Source organism: Micromys minutus (assembly GCF_963924665.1).
Source record: "Micromys minutus genome assembly, chromosome: 22".
Lineage (NCBI taxonomy): Eukaryota > Metazoa > Chordata > Mammalia > Rodentia > Muridae > Micromys > Micromys minutus.
In genome coordinates, this window is record NC_137957.1 from 23,411,043 (window position 1) to 23,423,552 (window position 12,510).

General features: G+C 36.8%; 1 protein-coding gene across 3 annotated transcripts in view; it reads left to right on the top strand.

The window, feature by feature from the left end:
- NAV3 (neuron navigator 3) overlaps positions 1 to 12,510 on the top strand; it is a gene marked incomplete at both ends in the record, with an annotated part of 293,999 nt that overhangs the window by 114,030 nt on the left and 167,459 nt on the right. For all 3 annotated transcript variants that reach the window (XM_080934946.1, XM_080934947.1, XM_080934948.1), the window contains one exon: positions 11,446 to 11,514. In XM_080934946.1, coding sequence (XP_080791072.1) covers positions 11,446 to 11,514 — 69 coding nt within the window. The remainder of the gene's footprint in view (positions 1 to 11,445; positions 11,515 to 12,510) is intronic.

Sequence of the window (12,510 nt, forward strand, 5' to 3'; positions counted from 1 at the left end):
CTCAAATAGTAGGCACAGTCAGGAGTGCTGCAGGCCCATGCTTAGTATGACATCTCCATTTGACACAGGATTTGTCCCACCCACAGTTAAAGTGGGTCTCCCTACACAAATTAAGCCAAACAAGGTCATCCCTTACAGACATGTCCCGCCTTGAATAATCCTTGAGGGATTTACTGGGAGACCCCTGTGACTACGGTTGCTTTTGACAGGTAGCACACAACAGCCTTACAAAACTTCCTTGTGTTTCAGTCTCCTTACTTGCTAAAGAAAATAAAGTGTAATGTTAGAAGATTGGGTTTGAAGTCACATGTATGTGTATATAGCACTAAAGTTTCCTGACATGTGCTCCTTCCCTGGTACGAATCTTTCAAATAGTCCTCAGAATTGGAGGCTTAGTTCACATTAGCAAGTCACTCTTGCACAGGCTAACGTTCCTCTGTAGTGTGGCTTGGCTTTCATACTTTGGCCATCCTTTAAACACTACAGTTTCCCCATCCCCACACAACCTTGATCTTCACATTACTTTTCTTTTGTCCAATTTCTAATCACCTTCTAACTTAGGGTTTATCTGTCTGCATTCATCATTCATTATCTCTAATGCCACCATTTAGAAAGTAAAGGCAACAAAATATTTTTTCTAGTTTTGTTACTAGCATTATACTTAGTGGATTCTTCACAACAAAGTTTTAATGAACTATAACAAATCTGCATTACTTCTATCTCCAAATTAGGTAGGAAAATGTTATATCAATACTTGTAAAAGCACACACACACACACACACACACACACAGAGAGAGAGAGAGAGAGAGAGAGAGAGAGAGAGAGTTATCAGTAGGACTTCATAATACATAAGGCTTTGAAAATTGATGTCAAAAAGGTTGAGTGAGGGCTAGTCACTGACCACACTTGGGGAAGTGTGCGTCGGAGGGAAATGGAGAGACTGGTTAATGACAAGGTACAGATGGGTGGGAGTAATACTTTCTAATGTTTTATAGCTCACAGAATTATTGATTGGCAACAACGGATTGGATATTTCAAAATAGCTAGTAGAGAGGATTTTGCATGCTCATAAAACACAAAAGTGATTTGTGTCTAATGTGGTAAAATTACCATGCACCCTAATGTAATCATTATGAAATGTCTGCAAGTACTGAAACCTCACAGTGAATCCCACAAACGTACACATTTCTATGCGTCTAATTTAAACTGCCAGTGTTAAAGAAGAAGCATTGAAAAGGATTCATTCTTACAATTTTGACACCTTTCAAATGAAAATTTTATAAATTCATCAATTTAGTATAATATGTTAATTAAAACACATTACTCATAGGGTTCAGAAAGAGGCTCAATGTGGCATTTAGAATAATCAAAGACAACCCAGATGCATGGAAAACTTTGTTTTGACTGTGGTAGATTTTACACCCTGCCTTCTTTGCCTAATCTCGATAGATTCTAGGCTAACCATTTTTCATGTTGTTTATGATCATCTGGTATTGCTACCCATGCCCATCGTCCCTTTTCTGATTCTGGGTGTGATTTCTGTAGTCAAAATATGATATGAGGTGTCCCAGAATTGTTGCCCTCTGGAGCATTGTAAAACTAAATACGCATTGTAAATGAAATGAATGAAGTCCATTTTCTTTGTGATATCACTGAAGGCTGAAGGCCATTCATGACTAATCACTCCATTCTTCTGTGTTATGTTTGGCTTAGGAGAGCCAAACAAGGTAACAGATCTCGTAGTATTTAGAGAGGACTCAGCTAATTTACAATTAATAGAACCCTGTATTTATTCAGTTTTGACTAAAGTCTATTAAATACATTGATAGCATGACTAACAAAATATAAAGAAAATACCAGCCACTGGGGCTGGATAGATAGATAACTCTGCAGTAAAGAGCATTGTTTACTCTTCCAGGGGACCTACATACACTTCCCAGGACATGAATACAGCCAGTCATACCAAGTTAATGAATGGGTTAGATTTTCAGAGAATATCTCATAAGATATAGTAATCAAGAAGTTAGTAAAACATGCTAATCCAGATGAGAGCACACAGGAAAGATAATTATTTGTTTACTTAAAAGTTACAACAATTTTTTTCATAAAATGTTTTTTCCCACTTAATTTCTGTTGAGATGTTCAAATGACTTCCAACCCCACCATTAGATGAATGTTGCTATTCATCACCTAACACATTAAATTGTATGAAGAAATAAATTACGCCCTATAGAACCGACATGTCAAAAACACTGGAAGTAAAGTAGATGATGTGTGAAGATTGAGAAGTTCCTATGAACTGGGATAGCACATGTGGTAAAAATGTGGACATCAAAAGTCTCTTATGTAGAAAAACAATACTATTTTGAGAACATGGGGGATTAGCCCCAGGTGGTCAATTGCAATTCTCAATTTTATTTTTGGAGAGCAAATTACGAAGCCATCAAATCCCCATGTAGATGAAGCTGCTCCTGCAGAACTCACAGGTTGATTGACAGAGTCAGTAAGTGAGTGCTCTGAGCTCCCCCCACATCCTCTAGAGCTCCATGACCTTTTGCTCTGAGTGTCTTCCTCTAAGAAGATATTTGCCTCTAGGGGTTACTCTTCCAGGATTCCTTATTTCTTTCAGAGAGATGCACTCCAACACTGGGATGCTTTTTTTCAGCTTTTTGTCCTGGGGTTATAAATCATAAAATGTATATAAGGAGGTCTAATTGAGGATGACAGGAAAGCTTTGGTAATTTAATCCCTCAGGAACCTGGCTTCAATTAGTTACTTTGCCCAGTACTATGTAGTGGTCTATAGTGTGTTCTTTCTTAAGTCAGGGATTCAGAGCTTCAAGAAAAGGGAAACAAGGAGGAAAAATTTATGAATATTTAAAAAAAAAGCATGATCCTTTCATCCTTGGGCACACATAAATAAAGAGAAAATTTTCTTTGATGGCATTGGAAAACCAGGAAGATTGACGGCGTTTGTATTAAAAGCAAACCTGTGTGTGTATATGTGTGTGTGTGTGTATACACACACGTGCACATACACAGAGGTTCAAGTAAACATCTGTAATGCGTATATTCTGTTTGTGTTTGTGAGCCGATTCTGTTATTTAAGGACTAAACACCCACTGGCATGTCTGTTGCTTCAAAGGCCTGTCTCTATGGCTTTGGTTTTAATGGGTATGTTGATCTGAGTTTCAGTCTTGCCTGGCAGTTTCCGGGGGTGGGGTGGGGTGACATGAATGAAAGCTTCATCTACTCAAAGACTCATGTTCTCAACTCAAAAGTTAGTTAACATTGCACAAGGGACCCTATGAACAGATTTCTATGGAATGAATGGCAGGAAGTTTTAATGCCGTATTTATATATCTTATAAACATTTTCCAAATCTAAGAAATTTGTTTTAGTTATACTTCTGTTCTCAAACCATAAACCCATAGGCTTGATCTCCTACTGGCAATGTTACATTGTGTAAATTTGTTACATGGGAATGACTTTCCTCTTGAACAGTGATCCCCCAAATTGCAACTTATTGACTTAAAATGGGAAATGCAACAACTGGCTTCACAACTACAATAATTCTACCTGTACGACTGTTGCCCGTGCTCCTGCCATTAGCAGACTTGGAAAAATCGGTAATTGGAGGCCTAGTGGGTGCATGTAGAATCAAGTCTAGAGGGAAAAATGTTCGGCAGTTGCAGCCATCTCTGCCATGAGGATTTAATCACCGATCTCTGTACAAACCCCGACTGCAGTCTTTGCTTCTTCACGGTCTTTCCATAAATCACTGTTATCTTGCACATTCTTTGTCTCCAGAACCTGTTTGATTAGTTAATTTTATATCCAGCCACTATTCTAAAGTTGTTTATCAGCTGTAGGTCTTCTCTGGTGGAATTTTGGGGGTCAGTTAAGTATACTATCATATCATCAGCAAATAGTGACATTTTCACTTCTTCCTTTCCAATTTGTATCCTTTGACCTCCTTTAGTTATCGAATTGCTCTGTCTAGGACTTCAAATACTACATTGAATAGTTAGGGAGAACGTGTGCATCATTGTCTAGTCCATGATTTTAGTGGGATTTCAAGTTAGCTTAGTCCATTTCTAGAATTTAATTTATTTTTAAGGTGGTTGTATTTTAGCAAGCCTTTGTAATTGAGCTCTCGGTGTACTTGATGTAATTTTACTGTAAACCAAAAATATATAGATGAAAAAAAAATAGCTACAGAACAATAGAGGATTTTCTAAAAGCTGTGCATGGAGATCATTGTGGAAATGTAATGTATGATGACAAAGAATGAGAGATATGATCCTAGTTTCCCGAGTGTCCTATATCCTGGAGTCCAATATTCCAAAATAGCAAAGACTTGATTTTGCAGTATCTTCTCCCAGGGATCTCTCTTTAGTTACTGGTTCAAGATCTCACAAAAGTGGGCCATGCAGGTGGCCTCATTAACTGCTTGCATAAGTTTCAACAAGGCTAAAGTTATAATGAATATTAATGCCATATTCTGCTAGCGGGGTGAGTTATCACTGTCACCTGTCTTAAATACCGTGAGCATGTTATTTCAGTCCCTAAGCTACTAAAGGGAAATGTGTAGTGGAAGCTGAGTTTCTGCTTCATTCATGGCTTAGTGAATTCTTAGCAAACCTTAAGCATGAGTACATGGAATTTTGGCAGATATTCTAAAGTGCAAATAATAGCAGCATGTCTTATGTGGTTTTTGAAAAAAAATATACTTCTTGAAGATACAAAAGATGTAACCACTGAAGCTGTCCTCTCTTTCTGCAAGCTGTTAGTCAATTATCATTTCATAAGAGTTTTCAAAAGTCTTGTACAGAAGGGACCTTTAATGAGAATCTTGATTTTAAAATAATCTCTAAATCTTTATTTTATTTTAGTAATTAAACTTATGTCCACCAGTTGGAGCACTCCCCACTTTCTGCCTCTCCACCTAGGTGACCACACCAATCTCTCCCCCTTTACCTTCTCCATTCTCAGAGAAGGGGAACCTTCAAAGAGATGGTACCCCCCTGGGTACCATCCTGCCCTGGGATATCAAATTGCAGCAGGATGAAGTAAGTCCTCTCCCACTAAGGTCTGACCAGGAAGTCTAGCTACGGGAAGAAGATCTAATGATCAGAGACAGCCACAGACACAATTGTTAGGAGACCCACATTAAGACCAAGCTGCACATCTGCCACAAATGTGTAGAAGACCTAGGTCCACCCTGTATATGCTCTTTGGTTGGCAAGTCAGTCTCTGTGAACCCACATGGGCTCAAGTTAGTTGACTCTTAGTGAGCTCCATGCATACCTATGACACATTTGATCAAATTCACTCTGACTGCTCAAATTTATCTTCAGGCCCCCTTCACTTTCCTTCTCAAACTAATATGCTCTTAAAAACAAACAAAAAACCCCAAACAACAAACAAAACCAACCAATCAATGAAACAAACAAAACAGCAAGTCTAGTTAATGCTTCCCCTAAGTTCAGATGTATAATATGATCTGATGAATCATACGGTATTTCAGAAGTCACATTTTTGAGAAGAGCTTGCCCTTCCTCACTTAGCTCCACCAGTTTCCAGTAGCTTTTCAGCTAGGGCTAGGGTTTCTCTCACTGGAAGTATCAAGTGACCGTTTGGCCTTGAAATTGGTCCAGGGTATAATGATAGTTAAGGAAGTCAAGCAAATATCAACTTATGGTTGTTAGGAGTTCTACAGCTAATAAAGTGAGACTTATTTCTGAACATTAAGGAGAATTGCTCTGGGACCTTTTTAGTAATGGAGAAATGAACTCTGGAAGTCACAGGCCTTAGTGAATAAGGAATCAAACAGAGAGTTACTCATATTTATTATGCAGCAGAACAAATATTTTTTTCTACCTACATAAACCAAAATGACATAGAAATATAGCTTTGGTAACTGGGGTAGACTATATTTCTATTTTTATTGAGTAATTGGCAGATGGCACATTTTAGAAGGAAAGGGAGACCCCAATGATGGCACCAAATACAGGGAAAGAGAAAATAGAGTGACATAAAGGAGAAGTGAAGCTTTGGCCTTTGGAGTTCTGAGATTTTATTGGACCTTCAATATATTGGTGGCTATAATGTTATTCTTGGTGTATAGAAGTGCCAGGGCCAGTAAGTAGACCTGGGAACTTTAATGTGATGATCTTTTATTAAATGAAACAATAAAAGAAAAATTTTCTTAGGAAACATGTAGAAAACAAAGAGAATAAGAGATAGCTTGGAGGTCATAAACATTAATGAAGAAAATAATTAATGAAGAGATTATTCTGTTATTCATTCTGCACTAGAACAGTTTTTCTTCTGTCTATGAAGAGTAAATTGCTCTGCCAGTTGATGCTGCATCTTGTGAGGTATTTTATCCCAGCCTGTTCAACTGTTTGTGAATTTTAGAACATGAAATTTATAAACATATAAAACTTGTTGAAATATTCTATTGTGCAAATGTGTTTTATTTTAGTACATATCGAATGTTTTTATATATCCTCGATAGCATAAAATAAAATAGAGTGTTGAAGTTATGGCACCATTGGATTATGTATAGGTTTGAAAGTTACTTTGAAAGTTGTAGTTCTTAGGACCTCTTGAAGCTGTGCTTGTTGATTCATTGTAGGTCAAGGTCCATTCGGGATTCACATTGCTGACTTCAGGATTTAAGAAGAGTAAATAATACCATGTAATATTGGAAGCAGGATCACTTTATGAACCAAGAACCATATTTGAAGCCCCAGACATTGAACAGAAAGGTGTATACATGTACTCTTGAGTAAGAATACTATAACATCCAAAGTGCCTGGAATACAGCAAAGAGTGTGGTTGGAGGAAGATAATAAAGCATCAGGAGACAGGCTCATGTTTGAGGAATAATGATATATTTTACAGGATTCATCAGGATTTTAGACCCTCCTGGGATTCTTCAGTGTGAATATGAATTCCTTTGCATGTTTGTTTCAGTTATCATAAGATGTATTTATCCTAGGCACTCCTTCTAAATGATGTGTGATTAGATTCTCATAAAGTTTTTGTGTACATAAAGTTATCAAGGGCATTAACAGATGGTGAAAGGGGCAGAGGAATTAGGTGAATGAAGAGCCAGCCACAGTGGTCTATCTCCCGTGTCTGAGCTATGGCAATGTACTAGGTCTTTCCTACTCCATTTTTGGTTTATGTAGTCACAGTAAACATTTCACTCACTGCTCGTTGCCCACATATTTATGTGTTTCTATATATAATCATGAAATAAATGTAGTTTTCATTATATATTCTGCTATTTTCATTTTCTGATGAAATTGTAAATTAGTTTGCATGGCTTTAGGGGATGTGTTTCTGTAAAGAAAGTGCCCGTATTGTCATTCAATACCGAGTTTAATAAATTAAACCTACTGGGTGTTGAATAGATACATGGCCAGTGGTTACTAAGAATCTTTTTATGATCCATCATTGTTTTAGTCAATGAATAGACATAATCTTCTTATAATGAGAGGGGCATAGCAGTAAGTCAATTAGCCCAATAGCTATGTGTATTTTTTTTCTTTTAAAACTTACAAATAGAAAGCTTCTATCTTACTTATCCATTACTAAGAAGTAAATTTTTCTCACAGCAGTAAATTTTTCTCAAAGCATTTATGTGGTTCATAAGAGAGTAGTTAAAATTAGCATATAATCCACTGTGGAAGTAAGTTTTATTATTCAGAGAAAATAATGAGGGTCCTGTTGTAATGCAAGTTCAGATTCAAGATGTATAGGTTGGAACTTGAGACTGTATGTTTTCTATAAGTCCCAGGTGATGTCAGTGTAATTGGTCACCTGTGTGTTATAGAAGCACTGGGGGAATGCTTTTATAAACATGAGGATTGAAGGAGAACTTAAGGGTAGGTTGGTTGGTAGTCTAACAGCATGACTACATACTGACTCACCTTCAGGGATTTAGTGAGAAAGTTTCCATAAAATAGAAAGACCATTTATGAGCACACAGAGTACATAGTGATACTCTGAATAAGAACAAATAAATAGAAAAAAACATATCAGAACTTTAGAGGTGAATGAAGACAAATTGTGAGTCTATTGTGGTGTGTGAGCTTGAAGACAGTATAGCTGGACAAGACATCTTTTAGATGCCTGATATAAAGGTTGTCATGCAAAGAAGTTAATGCAGGACATTTAGAAGGAATCTTAGTCAGAAGTAAAGAGATGACATTGTTTGAGGAAGCAGGCCATAATCTGTGTTGAGAAGATCATGGCTTTAAGTGCAGGGGGAAAGATTTGGAGTGAAAATAAGAGAAATTGGCAAGAGTGTTGGCATTCGGGTCAGGTAGCTATGATAGGAAAAGATGGGACAGATAGAGAACATGGTAGATGCCAAGAAATTAGAAAGTTGTGCCATGAACAAAACCCCAGCATTGTCCATGATAATGACCTCACATCTTCTCAATGGGGCTTACTTTTAAGACCAGCCTTTAAGACACTGACAGTAGAGACTCATGGCTTACAGGCCAGCCTGAGCTACATACCATGATCCAGGCCAGCCTGAGCTACATACCATGTTCCAGGCCAGCATGAACTATGTAGAGTGATGGTAACTCAGAAAACCAAACAGAACAAAAGAGGGACAGGACATATAATTGTTTAACAAAGGCAAGAGATAGATGGAAGATGCCACCTTTCAAAGAATTGAATGAATTGAGGTATTTTTACAAAAATAATCAGTACATAAAATAGTCTTCCATATTCAATAACAAAGACAGCCTGGAAGCCAAACAGACTTTGGCAAAATCACTTAATATTGATGGAACTTGCTATTGCCTTTGCATAATTGAATGGACAGATTAATCTTATTTATTTCCACATTATTCATTGAAATGATGAGCTGGCTTTTAGTTACTGGAAAGTCTCTGTTTTGTCATCATGTTCCTTGGTCTTGTCTCTGTCCAGGGCAGAAAGTATAAGAACACGTTTCTAGATTGTAGGTGGTCTTTTTCCTGGGGATCAAGAGATTTCCTCAACTTGCTTGCTTTTGAAGTTTTACTTTTATTTATTTAATTGCTATCTGACTGCATTGAAACAGCTTTTTATTTAACATTCATTCTATGATTTTGCTGATGCCCTAGTAGCTTAGCACTTGTCTCATGTTCATGGTATAGTTAAAATACAGATTGTTTTATATATAAATAGCGATGTATAAAACAGTGGATGTGAAAAACATGTGCTCTATCATCATGAAAATGCCTTCCAGATGAGAATGTGTTCCCTTTACTCCAGGCTGCAGTAAGGTCATGCATATTCTTAGTGCAGGTGGGTGCAGACAGAGAACCAAGCACACTACCAGAAGAAATGTGTTTTTTTTTTTTTTGTTGTTGTTATTTTTGTTTTGTTTTGTTTTTTGCCTAAATTCTCTCTGCTTAGCTGCATAGTAAGTTGATCAGTTGCAGTAAAGTTCCAATGGCCCTTCTTGTGGATGCCAGCAACTCTATGCTAATCTAAGGTCCTTGCAGCTCCTAATGACAGTTCATGTAACCTACCTGTGGTTATGCAGAGGTACGATAATTCCCCTGCGAATGATTCTCCATGGAGGCATCTACCCTTACTATAATGGGCATAGCAACAGGGAGTTGGATCTATAGAGCCTAACTCTTATTTTCTGAACACCATCTCTTAACCTTTTTGGCAATATAGACATCAATTCAAGGTACAAATTTCTGTTTTGCAGCTGTCTATATTTTTATTTTTCAAACTTGGTTTAAATAATCATACCTTATATTTTTTGATGAAAGCATTTGATTTAAAACATGATTGTGGGGCCAGTAGGATGTATCAGTGTATATAGGCATTAATGTACAGACTGAAAGACCATCTAAGTTCAAATCCCAGGCTCACAAAGAGACAAGGAGATGCTGTGTTCATAGCAGCCCTATTTATAACAGCCAGAAGCTGGAAAGAACCCAGATGTCCTTCAGTAGAGGAATGGATACAAAAATTGTGGTACATTTATACAATGGAGTACTACTCAGCTATTAGAAACAATGACTTCATGAAATTCCTAGGAAAATGGATGCATCTAGAGAATATCAACCTGAGTGAGGTAACCCAGTCAGAAAAGAACAGACATAATACACAGTCACTAATAATTGGATACTAGCCCCAGAAAGCTTTGGATACCCCCAGAAACAACTCACAGGCCATATGAAGCTCAAAAATAAGAAAAAAAAAGGCCAAAGAGTGAAAGCCTCAGTCTTTCTTAGAAAAAAAAAATAAGTGTATAGCACTTTCTCATAGTGTGGTACACCTAGACCTTCAATCATTAATAATCCAGGAGCTAATAATATAACCTTGTGGCAATTTTTGGTATTCAAAAATCATTATGTTTAATCTATACACACAAAGGAAACTGTTTCTATGTTACATTCTGTTTTACATGTACTTTATGCTTATGGTAACTAGTAAGATTTCAATACATATTATCAAACCTCTAAAAGAAGTAAGTACTGACAAAAATATATTCATATAGTGTTACGCCAAATGCTTTAAAAAATCTATACATGTATCTCTCTTTTTAAAATAAATTAGTAAGAAAAAAGAAAAAGAAAAAAATAAGACCTCCTTCAAAAAAAAGAAAGAAAAGAAAATGCCAATGCCAATCCCAGAATTATCCTCTGATATCACATACATTCTATGGCATAAATTAACCTGCCAAATACAGGAGCACATGCATACACACAGATACACACATATATGCACATGCACACACATACTAAAACATAATTAAATATAATTAAAAATGTTTGGTCACTATCTGAAACTTTAAGATTTTTCTTTTTAGTCAGAAATTAATTCTATTTAATATCAAACTTTTGTATATAACTTTCTTTAAATAAAAGTATTGTATTGTAAACTTCTTATAAAAGTTATGTTGTACTAAGTATTAACAATATGTATGGGTCATAAACTCAGTTTTTAATGAATTGTTTTTTAAAAATGTTCACTTAAAGGAGCAAATTAGAGTTGACCAATCTCACTTCATCATCTTATCTTTTTACTATTCTGGAGAAAGGAATTTTGGCCTAGAAATAGAACATTAGGGCTTTTCAAAAAGGTTTTTAGCAGTCAAAGGCTAAGGTTCTATAATATAAAGTAGCATTACTAAGTACTCATAATGTCTAGTATTTCTCAGCATAACTTTAAAGTCAGCACTGGGACATTTTGCCATGAGAGATGTGCTGTATTCACAAGGGCATTCAGAATTAAAGCTCACGGTATATGTGTTACATTACCATAATTTTCTGATTAATTTGTTCTTTATATATGTTTATGTGTGTTCCAATTGCATTTCATTAACTCATAACTTTGTTGTAAGTTTGTACTTTCTTTCCATGTTCAAAGAATCCCTTTAATTCCATTTCTCTGTTTCTCCTCATACAGTATGACAGCCAGATATGCAGCTCAGTCTAAACACAGTGGAATTGCAACCAGTCAGAAAAAGCCTACTAGGTCAGTTCATGTCTCTACTCTATTGTTTGTCAGTAATATTCACGTGAATGCCAGTGATACTCTGTCCAGTCAGTCACTCCCAGTTCCCAAAAACATGACATTCTTCTGAAAGTCCTAAGTGTAGAGCACTCGGTTCTTTCAAGTGGATTTCCAGATGGAGATTTGGGGTGAGTGTGTTAGGTGGTTGTATGGGTTTAGAGGTCTGGCCTTGATTGAGATTCAGTAGTACACAGTCATATGGTGGGCAAAGGCTACATCCTAGGCTTAGAGAAGGTGGGGAACAAGGACCTTGAAAGACCCGTGATCCTTTTCCAGGTCTCGGAGTCTGAAACTTTCACAACAGAATTTTTAACTATTTTGAAATAGGCAAGTATGGAGAAATTAAACTTGGATGATAGTCTATATATAAGAACGTAAATTTCTGCTCTTATATGTATTTAAAGATAAATATATATTCGTGGTTTTTTAAACAAACAATATATAAAATGTTGGAAGAATATTCTTGTTGTTCATGTTATTGAGGGAAAGGGATAATGGTAGTTCGAGCCAGCTGGAACCAACACAAGGGTTGGCGCTCTCGGTCATGCTGCTGTGTGCATTCGCGCTTCCGGAGGGGCTATGGCGTGGCGAAATGTTAGCCACTGCTTCTGTCAAGAGCCCGGATGCCCAATGATCCATTGTAAGGGCTTCTGGCAGCTTGATCCCAGGAGTGTGTTTCCCTGCCTTGATATTTTACTCCACAATAGTAAAATCTTATTCTGGAGAAAAAAAATGTTTAAAATTATTTAATAAACATAACAATAAGTGGCATGAATTACTGTACTTGGGGACAGTGACATATCAAGGACAATGAGCTTTATGGTTCCTGTACATATAGGACATGTAAGATGTATTCTGTTATTCTATGTCCTTTGTTCTAGTAGAGCTTTTCTCTGTCACATACTGTTTCTCCCTCTCTCCCCCCTCTCTACCTTCCTCGCTCCCTCCCTCTCTCTC